This window comes from Pseudorca crassidens, chromosome X (genome assembly GCF_039906515.1).
Source record: "Pseudorca crassidens isolate mPseCra1 chromosome X, mPseCra1.hap1, whole genome shotgun sequence".
NCBI classification, from domain to species: Eukaryota; Metazoa; Chordata; class Mammalia; order Artiodactyla; family Delphinidae; genus Pseudorca; species Pseudorca crassidens.
The window spans coordinates 30,729,939-30,746,597 of record NC_090317.1 but is presented as its reverse complement, the minus strand read 5'-3'; the positions used below and the strand labels follow the sequence as shown (position 1 = coordinate 30,746,597).

The window sequence follows — 16,659 nt, the reverse complement described above, 5'->3', positions numbered from 1 at the left end:
AGTTTATTTTAGTGTATGGTGTTAGGGAGTGTTCTAATTTCATTCTTTTACATGTACCTGTCCAGTTTTCCCAGCACCACTGATTGAAGAGGCTGTCTTTTCTCCACAGTACATTCCTGCCTCCTTTATCAAAGATAAGGTGACCATATGTGCGTGGGTTTATCTCTGGGCTTTCTATCCTGTTCCATTGATCTATATTTCTGTTTTTGTGGCAGTACCATACTGTCTTGACTACTGTAGCTTTGTAGTATAGTCTCAAGACAGGGAGCCTGATTCCTCCAGCTCCGTTTTTCGTTCTCAAGATTGCTTTGGCTATTCGGGGTCTTTTGTGTTTCCATACAAATTGTGAAATTTTTGGTTCTAGTTCTGTGAAAAATGCCAGTGGTAGTTTGATAGGGATTGCATTGAATCTATAGATTGCTTTGGGTAGTAGAGTCATTTTCACAGTGTTGATTCTTCCAATCCAGGAACATGGTATATCTCTCCATCTGTTTGTATCATTTTTAATTTCTTTCATCAGTGTCTTACAGTTTTCTGCATACAGGTCTTTTGTCTCCATAGGTAGGTTTATTCCTAGATACTTTATTCTTTTTGTTGCAGTGGTAAATGGGAGTGTTTTCTTAATTTCTCTTTCAGATTCTTCATCATTAGTGTATAGGAATGCCAGAGAGTTCTGTGCATTAATTTTGTATCCTGCTACTTTACCAAATTCATTGATTAGCTCTAGTAGTTTTCTGGTGGCATGTTTAGGATTCTCTGTGTATAGTACCATGTCATCTGCAAACAGTGACAGCTTTACTTCTTCTTTTCCGATTTGGATTCCTTTTATTTCTTTTTCTTCTCTGATTGCTGTGGCTAAAACTTCCAGAACTATGTTGAATAATAGTGGTGAGAGTGGACAACCTTGTCTTGTTCCTGATCTTATAGGCAATGGTTTCAGTTTTTCACCATTGAGAACAATGTTGGCTGTGGGTTTGTGATATATGGCCTTTATTATGTCGAGGTAGGTTCCCTCTCTGCCTGCTTTCTGGAGGGTTTTTATCATAAATGGGTGTTGAATTTTGTCGAAAGCTTTTTCTGCATCTATTGAGATGATCATATGGTTTTTCTTCTTCAGTTTGTTAATATGGTGTATCACATTGATTGATTTGCGTATATTGAAGAATCCTTCCATCCCTGGGATAAACCCCACTTGATCATGGTGTATGATCCTTTTAATGTGCTGTTGGATTCTGTTTGCTAGTATTTTGTTGAGGATTTTTGCATCTTTGTTCATCAGTGATATTGGCCTGTGGTTTTCTTTGTTTGTGACATCTTTGTCTGGTTTTGGTATCAGGGTGATGGTGGCCTCGTAGAATGAGTTTCGGAGTGTTCCTCCCTCTGCTCTATTTTGGAAGAGTTTGAGAAGGATGGGTGTTAGCTCTTCTCTAAATGTTTGATAGATGTCGCCTGTGAAGCCATCTGATCCTGGACTTTCGTTTGCTGGAAGATTTTTAATCACAGTTTCAGTTTTAGTGCTTGTGATTGGTCTGTTCATATTTTCTGTTTCTTCCTGGTTCAGTCTTGGAAGGTTGTGCATTTCTAAGAATTCGTCCATTTCTTCCAGGTTGTCCATTTTATTGGCATATAGTTGCTTCAGTAATCTCTCATGATCCTGTGTATTTCTGCAGTGTCAGTTGTTACTTCTCCATTTTCATTTCTAATTCTATTGATTTGAGTCTTCTCCCTTTTTTTCCTGATGAGTCTGGCTGGTGGTTTATCAATTTTGTTTATCTTCTCAAAGAACCAGCTTTTATTTTTATTGATCTTTGCTATCGTTTCCTTCATTTCTTTTTCATTTATTTCTGATCTGATCTTTATGATTTCTTTCCTTCTGCTAACTTTGGGATTCTTTTGTTCTTCTTTCTCTAATTGCTTTAGGTGTAAGGTTAGGTTGTTTATATGAGATGTTTCTTGTTTCTTGATGTAGGATTCTATTGCTCTAAACTTCCCTCTTAGAACTGCTTTTGCTGCATCCCATAGGTTTTGGGTTGTCGTGTTTTCATTGTCATTTGTTTCTAGGTATTTTTTGATTTCCTCTTTGATTTCTTCAGTGATCTCTTGGTAATTAAGTAGTGTATGGTTTAGCCTCCATGTGTTTGTATTTTTTACAGATTTTTTCCTGATATCTAGTCTCATAGCGTTGTGGTCGGAAAAGATGCTTGATACGATTTCAGTTTTCTTAAATTTACCAAGGCTTGATTTGTGACCCAAGATATGATCTATCCTGGAGAATGTTCCGTGAGCACTTGAGAAGAATGTATATTCTGTTGTTTTTGGATGGAATGTCCTATAAATACCAGTTAAGTCCATCTTGTTTAATGTATCATTTAAAGCTTGTGTTTCCTTATTTATTTTCATTTTGGATGATCTGTCCATTGGTGAAAGTGGGGTGTTAAAGTCCCCTACTGTGGTTGTGTTACTGTCGATTTCCCCTTTTATGGCTGTTGGTATTTGCCTCGTGTATCGAGGTGCTCCTATGTTGAGTGCATAAATATCTACAATTGTTATATCTTCTTTTTGGATCGATCCCTTGATCATTATGTAGTGTCCTTCTTTGCCTTTTTAATATTCTTTGTTTTAAAGTCTATTTTGTGTGATATGAGAATCTCCAGCTTTCTTTTGATTTCCATTTGCGTGGAATATCTTTTTCCATCCCCTCACTTTCAGTCTGTATGTGTCCCTAGGTCTGAAGTGGGTCTCTTGTAGACAGCATATATATGGGTCTTGTTTTTGTATCCATTCAGCCAGTCTGTGTCTTTTGGTGGGAGCATTTAGTCCATTTACATTTAAGGTAATTATCGATATGTATGTTCCTATCACCATTTTCTTAATTGTTTTGGGTTTGTTATTGTAGGTCTTTTCCTTCTCTTGTGTTTCCTGCCTAGAGAAGTTCCTTCTCATTTGTTGTAGAGCTGGTTGGTGGTGCTGAATTCTCTTAGCTTTTGTTTGTCTGTAAAGGTTTTAATTTCTCTGTCAAATCTGAATGAGATCCTTGCTGGGTAGAGTAATCTTGGTTGTAGGTTTTTCTCCTTCATCACTTTAAATATGTCCTGCCACTCCCTTCTGGCTTGTAGAGTTTCTGTTGAAAGATCAGCTGTTAACCTTATGGGGATTCCCTTGTGTGTTATTTGTTGTTTTTCCCTTGCTGCTTTTAATATTTTTCTCTGTATTTAATTTTTGATAGTTTGATTAATATGTGTCTTGGTGTGTTTCTCCTTGGATTTATCCTGTACGGGACTCTCTGTGCTTCCTGGACTTGAGTAACTATTTGCTTTCCCATATTAGGGAAGTTTTCAACTGTAATCTCTTCAAATATTTTCTCCGTCCCTTTCATTTTCTGTTCTTCTTCTGGGACCCCTATAATTCGAATGTTGGTGCGTTTAATGTTGTCCCAATGGTTTCTGAGACTGTCCTCAATTCTTTTCATTTTTTTTCTTTATTCTGCTCTGCAGTAATTATTTCCACTATTTTATCTTCCAGGTCACTTCTCCATTCTTCTGCCTCAGTTATTCTGTTATTGATCCCTTCCAGAGAATTTTTAATTTCATTTATTGTGGTGTTCATCAATGTTTGTTTGCTCTTTACTTCTTCTAGGTCCTTGTTTAAAGTTTCTTGTATTTTGTCCCTTCTGTCTCCAAGATTTTGGGTCATCTTTACTATCATTATTCTGAATTCTTTTTCAGGTAGACTGCCTATTTCCTCTTCATTTGTTAGGTCTGGTGGGTTTTTACCTTGCTCCTTCATCTGCTGTGTGCTTCTCTGTCTTCTCATTTTGCTTAACTTACTGTGTTTGGGGTCTCCTTTTTGCAGGCTGCAGGTTCATAGTTCCCGTTGTTTTTGGTGTCTGTCCCCAGTGGCTAAGGTTGGTTCAGTGGGTTGTGTGGGCTTCCTGGTGGAGGGGACTAGTGCCTGTGTTCTGGTGGATGAGGCTGGATCTTGTCTTTTCGTGGGCAGGTCCACGTCTGGTGGTGTGTTTTGGGGTGTCTGTGGCCTTATTATAATTTTAGGCAGCCTCTGTGCTAATGGATGGGGTTGTGTTCCTGTCTTTCTAGTTGTTTGGCATAGGGTGTCCAGCACTGTAGCTTGCTGGTCATTGAGTGGAGCTGGGTGCTGGTGTTGAGATGGAGATCTCTGGGAGATTTTCGCTGTTTGATTTTTTTTTAACATCTTTATTGGGGTATATAATTGCTTTACAATGGTGTGTTAGTTTTCGCCGTTTGATATTATGTGGAGCTGGGAGGTCTCTTGTGGACCAATGTCCTGAACTTGGCTCTCCCACCTCAGAGGCACAGACCTGACACCTGGCTGGAGCACCAAGAGCCTGTCATCCACACAGCTCAGAGTAAAAGGCAGAAAAAAAAGAAAGAAAGCAAGCAGAAGATAAAATAAAAGTTTTTAAATAAAAAATAATTTTTAAAAAGTAATAAAAAAAAGAAAGAAGAGAGTTACCAAGCCAAAAAACAAATCCACCAATGATAGCAAGCGATAAAAACTATACTAAAAAAAAACAAAAAAAAGAGACAGAACCCTAGGACAAATGGTAAGAGCAAAGCTATACAGACAAAATCACACACAGAATCATACACATACACAGTCACGAAAAGAGAAAAAAATATATATATCATTGCTCCCAAAGCCCGCCTCCTCAATTTGGGATGATTCCTTGTCTATTCAGGTATTCCACAGATGCAGGGTGCATCAAGTGATTGTGGAGCTTTAATCCACTGCTTCTGAGGCTGCTGGGAGAGATTTCCCTTTGTCTTCTTTGTTCGCACAGCTGCCGGGGGTTCAGCTTTGGATTTGGCCCCGCCTCTGCGTGTAGGTCGCCTGAGGCGTCTGTTCCCGCCCAGACAGGACGGGGTTAAAGGAGCCGCTGATTCAGGGGCTCTGGTTCACTGAGGCCGGGGGGAGGGAGGGGCACAGAGTGCGAGGGGTGGGGGTGGAGGGGGGAGCCTGCGGCGGCAGAGGCCGGCGTGACGTTGCACCAGCCTCAGGCGCGCCGTGCGTTCTGCCGGGGAAGTTGTCCCTGGATCCCGGGACCCTGGCAGTGGCGGGCTGCAGAAGCTCCCGGGAGGGGAGGTGGGGAGAGTGACCTGTGCTTGTACACGGGCTTCGTGGTGGCTGCAGTAGCAGCCTTAGCATCTCATGCCCGGCTCTGGGGTCCTCGCTGAGAGCTGCGGCTCGCCCCTGTCTCTGGAGCTACTTTAAGCGGCGCTCTCAATCTCCTCTCCTCACGCAGCAGGAAACAAAGAGGCAAGAAAAAGTCTCTTGCCTCTTCGGCAGCTCCAGACCTTTTCCCGGACTCCCTCCCGGCCACCCGTGGCGCACTACCGCCCCTCAGGCTGTGTTCACTCCGCCAACCCCAGTCCTCTCCCGGCGCTCCGCCGGAAGCCCGAGCCTCAGCTCCCAGCCCCCGCCCACGCGGGCACGTGAGCAGACAAGCCTCTCGGGCTGGTGAGTGCAGGTCTCTACCGACCTCTGTGCGGGAATCTCTCCGCTTTTCCCTCCGCACCCCTGTTGCTGCGCTCTCCTCCGCGGCTCCCAAGCTCCCCACCTCCACCACCTGCAGTCTCCGCCAGCGAAGGAGCTTCCTAGTGTGTGGAAACCTTTCCTCCTTCACAGCTCCCTCCCCCTGTTGCAGGTCCCGTCCCTATTCTTTCGTCTTTGTTTTTTCTTTTGCCCTACCCAGGTACATGGCGAGTTTCTTGCCTTTTAGGAGGTTTGAGGTCTTCTGCCAGCGTTCAGTAGGTTTTCTGTAGGCGTTGTTGCACATGTAGATGTATTATGTATTTGTGGGGAGGAAGGTGATCTCCACGTCTTACTCTTCCGCCATCTTGAAGCTCCTATTATTTATTTTTGGCTGCATTGGGTCTTCGTTGCCTGCAGGCTTCGTCTAGTTGCGGCGAGTGGGGGCTACTCTGTTGCGGTGCACGGGCTTCTCACTGCGGTGGCTTCTCTTGTTGCGTAGCACGGGCTCTAGAGCCCAGGCTCAGTAGCTGTGGCACACGGGCTTAGTTGCTCCGCGGCATGTGGGATCTTCCCGGACCAGGGAGCGAACCCATGTCCCCTGCACTGGCAGGCGGATTCTTAACCATTGCACCACCAGGGAAGTCCCTGGACCAATCTTAAATTTGTTCGTTTGTTCATTCACTCAGCAAATATGTCTGCGTATGTATTATGTACAAGATATTATAGGAGGTACTATGGAGAATACAGTGGAGAACCAAGCATAGATCTCATCTTCAGTGAGCACATGATCTAGTAGGGGAAATGAGACCTATGTAGACATTTATAACACAAGACAGAAAGTAGTAGTTACCTAGAAAATGGCGCTGTGTGATGTCAGAGAAGAGCGAGTTATTACTTCAGCTGGTGGAGAGCCAAGTGGCTGGGAATTAGGTAAGGGTTCCAGGAGGACATGGTGTTTGGGTGAGGCCTTAAAGGGCAGGGTAGAGTTTGATAATGCAGTGATGGTAGGAAGGTAGAGGATTCCAGGATGAAGGAACAGCTGGTACAGAGGCAGAGTATTGAGGGGTCTGGACAGGGAACCACAAGTAATTCAATAGGATCAAAGCACAGGGTACTGGGGAGGGAATCATAGGACGCCAGGTTGGAAAGGAAGCATCAGATGGTGGAAAGCCCTGAATGCCAAGTTGTGGGTTTGATTTTATTCTGTTACCAATAAGGAAATACTGGAGGGTTGTAAACACCAGTAAGAGCTGTTTTGCAGGAAATCTAATCAGGCAGCAATATAATGGGTGAGGTGAGTTGGAGCAGGAAGAAGGAAGGAAGGAGGAAACACCAGTTAGGGGGCTATTTCTGAAGTCCAGGAGAGAAAGGGGGCCGCACTATGGCTGTAACATGGGGGGGGGGTGGGGTGGAGGAAAAGAGAATTGCAGAGGAATATACTGAACCTGGCAAGTGATTGGCCACTAGAGAGGTAATTCAAAGTTAGCACTAAAGTTTCGAAACTGGAAAGAAGGTATTGCCAGGTAGCAGAATTGTGGGTAGGGATGGTAGGTTTTGACTGATGTTGAGTTTGAGGTGCTAGTGAGACATCTGAGTGATGCCCGGCCCACAGCAGGACTGAATATTAGGAAGTTCCCTTTGTGGATAGGGTGGTCCTCTTCTAGATCCCCATAGAAATTGCAGTTCATTCAGGGTAGGGACCTTGCAGTTTGAGAAGAAATCTGGCAGAATGATAAGAACCTATAACAGTGCACCTCCTGAGCAACAAATGACTATTTCCTTATCCAAATCCTAGACAGATTGGGCAAGTTGCTTAGTGGAGTGTGAGATGGTGGTTCTATGTGCCACTCATCACTTTTTTAAAAAGTATATTAAAAAATTATTTGAAGTATAGTTGATTTACAATGTTTCAGGTGTATAGCAAAGTGATTCAGTATATACACCTATATATATATATATATATATATATATATATTCTTTTTCAGATTCTTTTCCATTATAGGTTATTACAAGATATTGAATATAGTTAGCTCCCTGTGCTATACAGTAGGTCCTAGTTGTTTATTTTATGTAGAGTAGTGTGTATCTGTTAATCCCAAACTCCTAATTTATCCCTCCCTCCCCACCACTCATCACTTTTAACTGTCCATCCTTTAAGTGGCTTCACATCTTTGAGCCAGATGGCTTGTGCTTGACATTGTACCTTGATAGCTTCCAAGTGTGCTAGATGAGTTTTGACTGCAAGACACCCTTGGCCACGCCCTGATTGATTCACAGTGCAAAATGTTGCCTAAGCAATTCCACAGAGACAGAAAGGAGATCAGTGGTTGGCCGGGACTGGAAGAAGGGAAAGTAGGGTGTGACTTCTAAGGGGTTATGGAGTTCCTTTTTGGGGTGATGAAAAAGTTCTGGAATTAGATAGTGGCAATAGATGCACAGCTCTGTGAATATACTAAGAACCATTGAGTTATATACTTTAAATATTCAGTAGATGAATTGTATGGCATCTTTATTATATCTCAGTAAGAATTTCTATAAGGGAAAAAAAAATGTTGCCTAAGAAGAAGAACTATATTTTCCTTTTCCTACTTTCTGGACTGGAAACCTTTTGTCATGTGTCTAATTTTCAGTTTAACTACTTTGACAGAGTCCTTTTGCATGGTTTTTCTGCTCATGTTACTTTCCTCTGCTTTTTCTAAAAGAAGATCTCTGGGTAGAGCATTTCTGAAGTTGTACTAGTCAGATGCCCTTCAGGCATGTTTCAGCATCTGAGAAAGCCTTTCAGTCTGCTTAGAGAAAGCAACATATTAATCTCTTTAAGAATTAAAGCATTTGCCAAATTAAACACGCGAATGAAAACATTCTAACCAGATTTGTGTTGACTTCTGTGCTCACAGTGTAAACACACGCACGCGTGCACACACACACACACACACACGCACTCACGCAAAGTATTTCAAAACATCAGAAAGCAATGGCTTTCAAAAGTACTCTCCAGCCAACACCCTCTCTCATATGCCAGAGCTCAGTCCAGAGCAAGCTTTTTTATAGCTGAGTTATATAAACACTTGAAGCCCAGAGTAATCTCTATAATGGAAATACTGACATCGCTTGACTTGAGCAACACAGATGGCTCTGGCTTTTTTAGCTACAACATGATGAGTTTTCTAATAGGAAGCCAAGAGGCTCTTTGGGGTAGAACTGTTAAGAAATGTAGAGACTGGGAGGAAAATCTCTCAGTGGATTGCAGTTGTAAGCACTGTGCCCTGGCTGCATTCTCCTACTACCGCTCTTCCTTCTGTAATCAGGAAAACTGCCCAGATAGATACTGCCTTGTATAAGTATGGAACGTAACGTTGACTTGTGACCTTAATTTTCTGCAGTCCCTTGCTTGCCCTAGGGTTGCTGGAAGCAACAATGGTGATTGTTGTCTCAGATATGAGACTCTGTAAGGATGGACGAGAGACACCTGAATCGTTTAAAACATAAGTCTACCAAAAATTCTCCCCCACTGTGCCAAGATGATGAAATTGATGCACTTTAAAAGTTTTCAAGTGTTTTGGTGTATTAGCTCACTTTGGTCTCTCAATCACTCTGATAGAAGAGCTGTGTGTTGTTGTTTCCATCATTATAGTCAAGGAGGTAGCATGAATAACCTGTTAGTGGTCAGGCTAGGATTAGGAAGCGATACAAACTCATTGTTCCTTCCCCAGTACTCGGATGCCCAACACCTGGACTCCCACATACAGACCTGCCCTGCTCCCCAGTGAGCAGACATTGGTGTAGCTAAGTGCATTTGCGATTTCGTTTCTCATGGTTGTTTATTGTCTTGGCAGTTGGCTTTGCCTGGGTACCTTTGCTGAAGGATGGTAGAATCATCACGTTTGAGCAGCAGCTGCCAGTTTCCGCTAATCTTCCCCCAGGTTACTTGAACCTGAATGATGCCGAATCAAGAAGGGTAGGAAAATATCTGTATTTGTTGAAGTAATCATGATGCACTGTTTTTCCCCCTCTTTTTAAAAAACTGTATTGAAGTACAGTTGATTTACAGCATCGTGTTAATTTCTGCTGTCCAGCAAAGTGATTCAGTTATACGTATATGATGAAATGTTTAAAAAGTAGAATACCGTTGGCATAGTCGATAGTTTGGTCTGGTTGATGGCTACTCAGAGTGTGGTTTGAGGGCCGGTGCTGGTCCACGACGAAGATAAGTATAGAAAATGAGTGTTGAGAAGCTTGTATAATAGGTTGACAAAGTAACCTCACGTCTGTTGATTCTGATAACGATTTTTAAAATGGGACTTCGATTTTGTGCGTCATGAAAAGAATTCATTTATTTAGTAATTTTTATTGTCATTTGGAAAAGTATCAGCCTGCAAAGGATTGGAAATTCAAAATGGTTTAGGATACATTTATTCTAAAGGCATGTTATTTTCTCCAATAATTCCCTATGTGCAAAATGAACACATCTGTTTCTGAAAGAAAATGTTGAAATGCATAAGGGCGTTATATGTTGCTCATCTATCCATTGCTGTGGTACAGAAACTCGTGTGTATTTTCTCTTCACAGCAGTCTAATGTGGATATTAAGTGGGTAGATGGTGCAAAGCCTTTGTTGAAGATTAAAAGTCACTTGGAGTCTACCATTTATACTCAAGTAAGTTGCATCACCTGAATTTTGTCAATTTTAATACTTGACTATATTTCTGGATTAAAATAGACTGTATTCGATTCTGCAGCCTTAGAAGACTTTCTCATTTGTAATAACATCATTCTTAATAATGGCTCAAAGTTAAAAATTCTTCTCAAATTACCAAATCCTTTTACCTATTAATGCCCCTTTTCTGTTTCAGGATTCTATCCAGTATAGCGTGTTACATTTAGTTGTCATATCTCCTTAGGCTCTTCTTGGCGGTGACAAGTTCCGAGACTTTCATTGTTTTTGGTCACCTTGTCAGTTTTCAGGACTACTGGTATTTTGTAGGATGCCCCTCTGTTGGGATTTGTCTGACATTTCTCTCATGGTTAGACTAGAGTTGAACACAGAAATTTGCAGTCAGTGGATCATGGCTGGCTACTACAGTTTGCTCTTAGCCTCGGCATCCATGAAATTAGGATCAAGTATCTGTGAGATGCCTCAAGCACAGTTTGAAAAATCACGGATGGAGAAGGTGAAGTCCACGCTCTTTGGTGTGGCCTACAAGGTCCCTCTCAATTCCCCCTGCCCACTTCATCATTTTAGAGGAAAAGAAACCGAGGCTCGCTCGGGTTAGATGATTTACCCGAGGTCACACAGGTAATAATTAGAGGAAGCAGGTCAAAATCCGAATTTCATGATTCTGGTTCCTGATACAGTCCATGCCGTCCACAAATTTAATATCTGTAGATTCCATATGGGACAGCTGGACGCTGACCGGTGCAGGGCCAGGGTACATTGGGCACTGAATGCCTGGGACTTGTTCTGGTGACTCCCTGCTGCTACGTTTTCTTCACCTGTCAATTCAGACCTCTCTTCCTGCTCGTTTCATTAAAATATAGAAGCAGCCCAGCTTCGGAGGCTACACGAGCCAAAAAAGAGATTAAACAAATGTGTGACTACTTGGGCATAAATGGTGACCTACCCGGTGTGCTTAGGTACATGCTGAATGTGCCTGGTTTTGTGGCTTTGTGTGATGGCCGAGAGGACTGTGGGACTCATTTAGGAACATGCATGTTGGTAGCTGCAGGTGCTGAGTCTGGCCATTAGAAGACCCAGGGAAACAGGTTTCCAAGGTTCCGGGGTGGTGGGGTGTGGTGCGGGGGCGGAGCCTGTGCTTTGCAGGTGGGAGGGAGGGAGACGCAAGAGGGAGGAGATATGGGGATGTATGTATACGTACAGCTGATTCACTTTGTTGTACAGCAGAAACTAACACACCATTGTAGAGCAATTATACTCCAATAAAGATGTTAAAAAATAAAAAGAAATGAATCAAATTTCACATGGCTGTGTCCATCTCTTTTTCAGGATCTACATGTGCACAAATTCTTCCATCATTGCCAGCTGATTCAGTCAGGCTCAAAAGAAGTTCCAGGGGAGCTCATTAAATATTTAAAGGTAAATGAACAGTAGCTTTCTGTGAAAGGTTTGTTTTTCATGTCATTCGGTTGCCACATTTTTTGACGTGGGGGAAAAAAAATCAAACGAACCCTTTAAAAATACCTTTGGCCGTGTATCCTCAAGAGAACACTTTCTATTATGTGCTTTTCCATCAAGGGGCTGTTTAGAAGCAGACCGCAGAATTGCTACATTAGGAAGAAAATGTTTTAGCCAGAATTCGTTGACGTATTTTTGAAAATCTCATGAAAATGTTTATTTCAGTTCCATAAATTGATTTTTCCGGGCCTTTTCTCATCTTGCCGATGGCCAGGTAAAGGTGGAGAAAGCTTGGGGGAAAGGGCCAGGAGAAATGGAGTCACTTTTGCTTGGAATGAAATGTGAAATGATTCCTGTGTTCATCGGTGAAAGATTATCAGAAGGGTCAGCTAAAAAAAGAGAACCTAGTTTCTGCATGTTGCATAGGAGGGAGTCATAAGTAACGCCATATTTTATCAAATGTATTGAGAATCCAAGACTCCATTTATTCCCTAATGGGGTGGGACAGGGCACACGTCATGGAACCCAGCTAACAGTGACTTTTCTTTTCAGTAGATCAGCCATGGCCAGTCTGAGGCATTTTTATTTTAAATGAAGCCTCTACAGGATTTCCCTTTAGGCATATGTTAATAGTGAATGATATTCTCAGGAAATGAAAAGGTTCATTTCTTTCAGAGAGGTACTATGACATGAGGTAATACACATATGGGTTCTGGAATCACAAACTGAATTTGTGTCCCAGGTCTGTCACTTATTAGCTCTGTGATTGACCTTGACCAACTTACTTAACTTCTCCAAGCCTTTGTTTCTACTTCTCTCACATAAAGATAAAAACCTACTTGCAGTCATGAGAGAAATGGAAATCAAAACTACAATGAGGTATCACCTCACACCAGTCAGAATGGCCATCATCAAAAACTCTACAAACAATAAATGCTGGAGAGGATGTGGAGAAAAGGGAACCCTCTTGCACTGTTGGTGGGAATGTGAATTGATACAGCCACTATGGAGAACAGTATGGAGGTTCCTTAAACAACTAAAAATAGAACTACCATACAACCCAGCAGTCCCACTACTGGGCATATGCCCTGAGAAAACCATAATTCAAAAAGAGTCATGGACCACAATGTTCATTGCAGCTCTATTTACAATAGCCAGGACATGGAAGCAACCTAAGTGTCCATCGACAGATGAATGGATAAAGAAGATGTGGCACATATATACAGTGGAATATTACTCAGCCATAAAAGAAACGAAATTGTGTTATTTGTAGTGAGGTGGATGGACCTAGAGACTGTCATACAGAGTGAAATAAGTCAGAAAGAGAAAAACAAATACCGTATGCTAAGACATATTTATGGAATCTAAAAAAAAGAAAAAGAAAAAATGGTCATGAAGAACCTAGGGGCAAGACGGGAATAAAGACGCAGACCTACTAGAGAATGGACCTGAGGACACGGGGAGGGGGAAGGGTAAGCTGGGACGAAGTGAGAGAGTGGCATGGACATATATACACTACCAAATGTAAAATAGCTAGCTAGTGGGAAGCAGCCGCATAGCAAAGGTAGATCAGCTCGGTGCTTTGTGACCACCTAGAGGGGTGGGATAGGGAGGGTGGGAGGGAGACGCAAGAGGGAGGAGATATGGGGATAGATGTATATGTATAGCTGATTCCCTTTGTTATACAGCAGAAACTTAACACACCATTGTAAAGCAATTATGCTCCAATAAAGATGTTAAAAAACAAAACAGAACTACCCACTTGTAGGGTGGTTACAGGCCGCAGTGAGATAAGGCATCTGCTCTATAGTATTCATTCATTCCACACTTTTTTCTTGAGTGCATCCTACGGGCCAGGCTTCATTCTAAACATTGGGAGGATAAATGAAAAAAACAAACAATATCCCTGTTTTCAAGGAGCTTACTTTGTTGTGGAGACAGATGGACAATAAACACATAAATGCATACGCGCGCGCGCGCGCACACACACACACACACACACACACACACACACAGTGGTCCCTCTGTATCCTCGGGGGATTGGTTCCAGGACCCTCCATAGATACCAAAGTCCAAAGATGCTCAAGTTCCTTGCAGTCAGCTCTCCGTATCCACAGATGCGGAACGTGTGGATACGGAGGGCCGACTGTGTATGTCATGTCAGGTGGTAATAAGTGCTATAAAGAAAACCAAAACATAGTGCAGGAGAGTAGGAGTGATAAGGAGTCCCTCTTTTAGATAAAGTGTCAGAGAAGAGCTCTCCAGTAGAGTGATGTTTGACAGAGACCTAAAGGAAAGGAGGGTGCCAGCTATGTGGAATTCTGGGGGAGAGCTGGGAATAGCAAGGGCAGAGGCCCTGAGGAGCTTGCTTGGTGTGCTCAAGGAACAGCCGGAGTTCCAGTGTGTCTGGCACACAGAATGATAGGCCCTCACATTGGAAAGGTGGCTGGGTTGCTGGTCAGGTCAGGCCTCCTAATATGATGTGACTTTGGTTTTAAAGTACCATTCTGCCTACCATACCGAAAATATATTGTTGGAAGGGTAGAGTCAGGGAGGTAGCCGATACATGGTGGCTACGATTCTTAATTATCATTAAGAAGTATAGTAGTCATCTAACTTCAAATCCTTTTCTTGGGGAATGTCTCGAACTCCCGCTCTACGTATGAGTGCATTGTCTGTTGAGATCATTGGCTTTTTCTTCCAGTGGGGAAGCTTTGTAAAAGTTTTAACAGAATTGAACAGAACACTATTTTCCTATACTGGTATTCTTAGAATGGAGGAAAAAGAAAGTACTCATATTTGCGTTTTTAAGGGTGTGGAATTTCTGATATTTATGTGACCTATGCTTGCCCTCTAGTGGCAGTGAATGAAATGCCATGTGATTATAGAAAGAGCTCCTGTATGGAGTGTTAGCGCTGAAAGGGATCTTCAGCGATTTTGTTTTACAGATGAGAAAACTGAGGCCCGAGGAGAGTGATTTGCCTGTGGTCATTCTGATTACTAGCAGAGCTGAGCCAAGCCTGTCTCTTGACTCCTAGTCCTGTTTTCTTTCTATCAAACCTTGCTACCTGTTGTCCTTGTAAATGACAGTGTTTCATCACTTCATTTAACCATCTACATGTTGAGGCCTTATTATGTGTTCAGTATTTTCCTAGATGCTGTGGTGCTTGCAGAGAAGAATAACTTAGGCTCATTGTCTGTAGGGATCTTACAACCAGTCAGAGAGACAGGATCCACTTAAGTCAAATGACAATATAAGTCAGTAGTACAAGTGATAGTCCAAAGCAATATGTAGTTAAACGTCAAATGCGTGATACAGGGTGTAAATGCTAAGAGGTCACAAAACCGAGGAACCACTGAGACTAGAGGGTTCCCATCTTTATCCCTTTGGTTCCTTATTTTATTCATTTATTCAGTCATCCCTCAAATATTTATTGAGCACCTACCATGGGTCACATATTGTACTGAATGCTGGGACTGTAATGGGAACGAGTTAGACAACATACCTCCTCTAGTTGGGGTAGAGAGATTATAAATAAGTAAGTCACATTACATAGGGATGAGTGCTGTGAAGAAAATAGAACAGGTTAATGGGCTCTAGCATGACCAGGAGTGCAGTCAAGATGGACTTGTCAGGGAAGGCCTGTCTAGGAGATGACACCATTTCAAGCTGAAAAGAAGCTGATGGGAGGAAGACAGCCATAGGTGATAAAGCTGTGTAAAAGGATGACAGAATATTGCAGCAGGTGTAAACACTTTGCAGTGGGATGTGTGGAAAGAAGAAAAGCAAAGACAACGTAGCTAGAGCACATTGAGCAGCAAAGCAGGAGGATGGCCTCAGATGAGTGGGGAGTGATAGGCAGGATACATGTAGGACGGGGAGCCCTTCACAACTTTTTGTTCGTGGTGGTTGGTTTTGTTTGTAACAGAGGGAAATGACATTGTGGAATTTGCCTTTCCAAAAGAACCCTCTGGCTGCTGTGTGGAGAATAAATTCCAGAGGAACAGTACTGGTGCAGGGAGATGACTTCTGCATGGAAGGTCCGTCTCTCTTTTCTACTTGATGTGATCCTACTTACGGTCCTTGAACCTTCCTCCTTTCTGAAGCCTCATACGACATTCCCTCCTCACTGGCCGACTCGGCTGCTTCTTCCTCTGTACGCCTTGTATATACCGCTGTTGTACTGTTTAGTGTTTGTATCGCAGTGATTTAGTTCCATGTGTTTTCCCCACACAGTCTGTGAACTTCTTGATGGTAGGAGCCATGTTTTTTTGGTGTGCTTGGCAATTGAAAGTTCATTCAGTGTGCCTTTGTTGAATGAGTGAATGAATGGCTTCACTGAACTGGGGGTTTGAACTTGACTGGGAAGGGTGGCGAGGATTTGGCTGCAAAGTGTGAGCAAAGGTAGCAGTGCATTGATATATTCAAGGAGCAGTCGAGACACCAGTGTGGCCTCGTGAAGAATGCTGAGTGGTAAGGTTAAGAGTGTAAGCTGGGGCTTAAGTAACTTAGACTTAATACCTGGGTCAGAGTTTCTCAAACTTGGCACTATTGACATTTGGGGCAGGATAAGTCTTTGTTGTAAAGGGCTGGCCTGTTCACTGGAGGGTGTTTAGAAGCATCTCTGGCCTATCCACTAGATGTCAGTAGCGCGCGCACACGCGCACACACACACACACACACACACACACACACACACACCGCCAATTGTGACAGCTCAAAACGTCTCTGGACGTTGGGGTTGGGTTGTGGCACATGGTCTCTGGTTGAGAACCACTGCCCTAGGTCATGGAGAAGCATCAAAAGATTCTTGTTGGTGGCACAAGGTGGCCTGATGTAACCCCTATTTGAGGAGGATTAAGTTTTGGAAATGAGAGACATATTGGGAGTGAGGAGAAAGTGTACAGAGACCTACTAGAAAATTATTAGACTATTTTGGTTATAGGTTAGAGTTCTGAAAAAGGGCGATGGCTGTAAGGATAGAAGAGAGAGGGCAAAAGGAAGGGAAAACCTGA

At 42.7% G+C, this 16,659-nt stretch overlaps 1 protein-coding gene across 5 annotated transcripts in view; it reads left to right on the top strand.

The window, feature by feature from the left end:
- Window positions 1-16,659, top strand: part of DOCK11 (dedicator of cytokinesis 11) — a 193,257-nt gene that overhangs the window by 85,786 nt on the left and 90,812 nt on the right. For 3 of the 5 annotated variants that reach the window (XM_067723765.1, XM_067723767.1, XM_067723762.1), the window contains exons 21-23: window positions 9,348-9,469; window positions 10,081-10,167; window positions 11,515-11,604. In XM_067723765.1, the coding sequence (XP_067579866.1) occupies window positions 9,348-9,469; window positions 10,081-10,167; window positions 11,515-11,604 (299 nt within the window). The remainder of the gene's footprint in view (window positions 1-9,347; window positions 9,470-10,080; window positions 10,168-11,514; window positions 11,605-16,659) is intronic. The other 2 variants (XM_067723766.1, XM_067723763.1) reach the window with 1 other exon arrangement.